We start from the raw sequence: 4,827 nt of genomic DNA, 5'->3' as shown, positions 1-4,827 counted from the left end.
CACAATTGCATGTCACATATTTTCAGAGTCCAAAGAGTCAATAGGACAATAGATTATTAAGGTATCAACCTCTCATCCAAAAAAAAATGAGAAAGCACACTAATTCCCAGACACTAGAACTGTTACCCCAAGCAAATTTATGCTCCAGGGCTTACGGCAATACACACCCATATTGCTATTGTCAGTCAAATGTCATAGCTGAGACTTAGTGCCACCAGAAAGAAGGAAAGCAGACAGAAAAACATGTGGGAAAAAGAAGAATATCTTCTTGGTTTTATCCTCAGCATGATGCCAGGCTCTCTGTGCCGGTAGTCTGGACTCCATGACCTGTGAACTTAAACTAATTTGGAAGATATCTCCCAAGTGATTGATTGTACTGTCATAAGCACCAGCCCCAAATATGCATACGTTCAAGGTCTTATTAACTTTCTACTGTCAACAGAGTTTATGTCAGAACCCCAATGAGAAAGCATTGGCTTTGGCCAGGTACTCTTCTTCAAAACCTTACTAATTTTTCAAGCTTTCTTTCTAGGTTTTTGTTAAATTTCACTTAATGCCACCAAGAATGGAAAATACAAAATCCCTTCCTTTGCTTAATTTTCTGTTGCCATAGTGTTCAGTCTTATTTGCATATGAGTTTCTTAGGGCCAACCAAGAAAGAGAATAGAGTTGAAAAACAGAACACTTAAAAAACCTGTTAGATTTTTATCTACCAATTCCAGCATTAAAACATCATTAGGCCTACAGATTATCTAACACTGAGTATGTTTCATAGTCCCATTGAGACACTAGGATAGATGAGTCTTCCCATCTATGCAAATAAGCAAATCCTATTTTCAATCTTTCCTGCTTCTTGTAAGTAACCTGTTCACCTCCTATGTTGTATCTCTGAAGTTTGCTAAGAATCAAAACTAAAACCTAATTAAAATTTTGAGAAGAGTCTCTCTTGGACCAGGATAGAAATCTGTATCAGTCGGATTCCAGATTTTTGCTTTTCAATTTGAGGATATGGACATGCCTGTCACTCCTGGTTAAAACCAGCCTTTGCCCCAATGACTGAGGACCCTAGCTGGGGCCAAGTTTAATGCTCCATGAGGCTAGCAAACCCCACTTGTGCTGAAGTCTACCTGTGCAGCTTGCATCTGTTAAAATCCACTCTATGTCTGTAGATATCTCTAGAACTATTACAGACAAGAGAACTCTTAATGCCTCTGAGCACCAAAATTCATCTCCACCAGAAATCTTGATCTCTCCACTTGAAATTTAGTCCTCAAATGCTTGCCCTCATCAATTGTGTAAGGTTACTCAGCCTAGGTTTATATATTAAAATGCAAAGTGATTGCTCTGATTCAGAAGCAGTTGAGTAATAATAGGTGTAAGTAGCAGAAAGGGAGCAAAATTCTAGCCATAGCTTTTAGTAAGTTAGAATTAAAAATGCAACTTGGGCAGGTGACCAAATTGGGCTTCCCACTCCTTTCCAAGTTAAGATTTTTGAAGCCATCTATGGGGAGATTTCAGATTGCAAATACTCTACCTAGCCAGTCACATAGGATATCTCAGGAAGCTTCACAACCCAATGAATGCAGAAGGTCCAAGTATCAAAAAGAGTGAGGTGAGAGGTGTTTAGGTTACCTTTAATCTATTAACATCACCCAAGATAAAAGTATGGGTCAATGAATGTTAGACCTCACCCTTAGTGAAATCATTCTCCTGTGGAGAGGAACCAATGAAAAAGCTGAAAAGAAGGGCAAAAATGTTTCTTCCAAAACTTACTGAGCAAAAACGTGCAAAAAGGGAATTGGTTTTTACAAACTGGAAAGCAATGAAAACATTTTGTGTCTACAGATTTTACAGTTTCACATACTTAGCAAATTTCAAGATGATCTTTAAGATGTTTTTACCAAATCATAGACATAGATATGGAAATCATCATCAAATTTGATGAAGTACACAGAGGGTTTTGCTTCTACTTGATGAATGACCATGCCCGTTCTCTTGGAACCATCCTCTTTGGCATATTCCACCTGTTTGCCTACTAGGCTGTCTACAACTTCTCCTGGCTCCCTCTCTGCTGGAGGAGAATCACTGGAATCTTGAAGAACGCGGAGGTCACCATCTTTATAATCATCTAAGAGCTGGTACATGTATAATACAGGGTCTTTTTCATAAGTAATGTAAAACCATGTGCTCATTACAGGTGCCTGAGCTAAGACCATCCCCCTCCATTCATTTCTGGAACCTTCCTCTGTCTCAAAAATATGTTCCACTGCTTTGCCAATCATGATTTCTGCTAAGTGTGTGTCACTGATTCTAGATGATGCAACTCTATTGGGAAGGACTTCAAGTGATGACACTCTTTCATCTCTGTGAAGTTCCAATCCATAAACACAGTCAAATCCATCATATTTGATAAGATACAGAGAGGGATTAACAGGTACCTGATCCAGAACGGTTCCCTTCCACTGTGTTAGGGGTTCATCTCCATCTTTCCATCCATGCTGAATTCTGCAACCCACGATATTCCTTCGAGGCTGGGAGGTGAGTCTGCTCCTTTGCTTCTTTTGTGCAACCTTCTTCTTCATCACGGTAACAGATACACTGGTATGTTCTGGGCCTGTCCTGGATCTCTGCCCTGCAGTTGCCTTTCCAAATGGGGTCTTCATGCCTGCAAGCAGGAGTCACTAGGCAGACCGAAAAGGAAATTAAAAACAATAAATAAATTCAATGCATAACACAGTGAGCTTTTAGTCTTAATCAGAGTACCCTGAACACCCACACTTATTTTTCCCAAAAGCTATATGGCAAAGCTGAAAATCAAGGACGCTGGCTGTGTGCCTGGAGTACCCTTCCTCCCCAGCTCCTTCCCGCTGAGCTAGTGCAAGGGAGCTGTGACTTAGAAAGGAAGAAATGGGCATCCGACCATTCCCCCCGCCTTGTGTCCAACACTATTCTGGCCTGGGGATGCGGATTGCCCACCGTCCCGGATTGAGAGGCTCACGTGCCCAAATCGGACACCTCGCCGCTGCCTCAGCTGTGAGCCTGTGGTGAAGGAGGATCAGCAGGCGACCAGTTGGATGCTTGCAAAAGCTGTAAGGCGACGACGCAAGGAATGAGTTTAGGAGGGCGGCGGGGCTTAGCGAAGAGGAAAGCGGTAGCGTCCCCAGCGCTTTCCTCCCGATCGGCGGCTGCGGCGGTCCCTCTTGCCACATCGGGGTTCCACCAGACGCAGTTACTGCAGCAGTCTCCTCCCTCTTCTCCTTAGCGCAGCTTCCTGCCAGAAGAGAGGCCTCTACTTCCTGCCAAACACTGAGCGGCACCCCCGCCCCCATCAAACCGCACCACACCTCCGGGCCTGGGATGTGCTCCTGGGCCCCTCCCAGTGCCACTGGTCTTGAGGAGCAGGATCCTGCACCACCTAACCCCTGAGGGCTTCTCCTCCATGCATTTAGTGCCTCTGCCTCCTTTGCTTTCCATTTTCCAGGAATTCACCCTTTCGTTTCAGCGTGCCCTTATGGAGTTATTCTTTCTATGCAAAAACCTGCCTTTCCTGAGATTTTAAGGGAATTTGGAGGGATGAATGAAATATGCTACTGTTTAGTGCTCAGACTGCCATCCTGATCCAATCTACTCAATTTTTCTTTGCCATGCCCAGACTTTACTTCTTTTCATCCGTGTTTTCCTTTTTCCTCAATTGCAAGTGAATTACATGCACAAGTGAACACTGTAAAATTCAGAAAATTGGCACGAAGCAGTTCAACTAAGCCACCTCCCATCTCCTAGGGCTCATAGTGAAATATTAACACTCATTATTTCCTTTACTTTCTTTGAAAGAGAAAGAGAAACAAGGATACTTTTGCATATGCAATTTCATGCCCTGTGTTTTTCCATATAGATTCAGTATTTGCTCAGGTTTTTAGATATGTTCTGAAAGCATCCTTTGTAGTAGCTACATAAAATTCATCACAAGGATTTTAAAATAATTTCTTCATTTCTTCCTAGCTTCAGACATTTAAAAATTTTCTACAAATCGTATTGTAAATAAATTATTAATCCGTCCACTTGAACAAAATAACATAAATACCAAGTTTATAATAAAATAATTGTTATAATTATAATAATTATATTAAGGCCTTTAGGATATAGTTAGGTCATCAGGGTGGAGCCCTCACGTGCTCATATTGTATAGACAATATGGAGTTCCCCCTCTCTCTCTCTCTCTCTCTCACACACACACACACACACACACTCCCACTTGCTAACTCCCTCTCTCTCCTTTTCTAAATGTGAGGGTATGATAAGAAAAAAGCCAACTGCAATCAGAAACAGGGCCTTTCCTAGGAACCAGATTGACCAGTATTTTGACCAGTCTTCAGAATTGTGAGAAAGAAACATCTGGCTGTTTATGTTAGGTAGGAAGTCAGTTATGAGCTTATGTGTGTGTGACATAAAGGCCTAAAGAGAAGACATCTATGTCCAGCATATGCTGTATCTCAAAGTCATCCTGATGGTGTTTCAGGGGCAGCCCGGCCTTCGCATCCTGCCCTGCCCCCTTCTACCTGATAACCTGCCAGGTGGAGGTCCCCACCCCTTCTGCCTGACAAATCTTCCACAATCTTCCAGATGCAGCCCAGTATCTCCATTTCAAATACCCTGCTCTGGATCCCCATTCTCCAGGGGGTCTTGCTCACCCTTCCTCTAAACTCAGGATGGTGCCAGCTAGGCTTCCTCCTGTCTGATAACCTTCAGGGGAAAACTCAGATAGAAGTTTAGAAGTTTTTCTATTTACATCCAAAAAGCCCTTTGTTCCAAGAGGGGAAACTAGACCCA

At 42.6% G+C, this 4,827-nt stretch overlaps 1 protein-coding gene across 1 annotated transcript; it reads right to left on the bottom strand.

The window, feature by feature from the left end:
• Window positions 1-1,886: 1,886 nt before the first annotated feature.
• On the bottom strand, window positions 1,887-3,139 carry SPIN3 (spindlin family member 3). The gene is made up of 2 exons (XM_062183653.1): window positions 2,977-3,139; window positions 1,887-2,681 (listed from the first exon to the last, which is right to left on the bottom strand). The coding sequence occupies exon 2, from the start codon at window positions 2,661-2,663 to the stop codon at window positions 1,887-1,889; it is 777 nt and encodes a 258-aa protein (XP_062039637.1). The 5' UTR covers window positions 2,664-2,681; window positions 2,977-3,139.
• Window positions 3,140-4,827: the final 1,688 nt, after the last annotated feature.

Source organism: Lepus europaeus, chromosome X (genome assembly GCF_033115175.1).
Source record: "Lepus europaeus isolate LE1 chromosome X, mLepTim1.pri, whole genome shotgun sequence".
Classification (NCBI taxonomy): domain Eukaryota; kingdom Metazoa; phylum Chordata; class Mammalia; order Lagomorpha; family Leporidae; genus Lepus; species Lepus europaeus.
Note: the sequence above shows the minus strand (reverse complement) of the source record. Positions and strands in the feature narration are given on the sequence as shown.

Bases quoted from the DNA above. Each gene is read 5' to 3' on its own strand.
- SPIN3 (XM_062183653.1), bottom strand. From the start codon at position 2,663: ATGAAGACCCCATTTGGAAAGGCAACTGCAGGGCAGAGATCCAGGACA.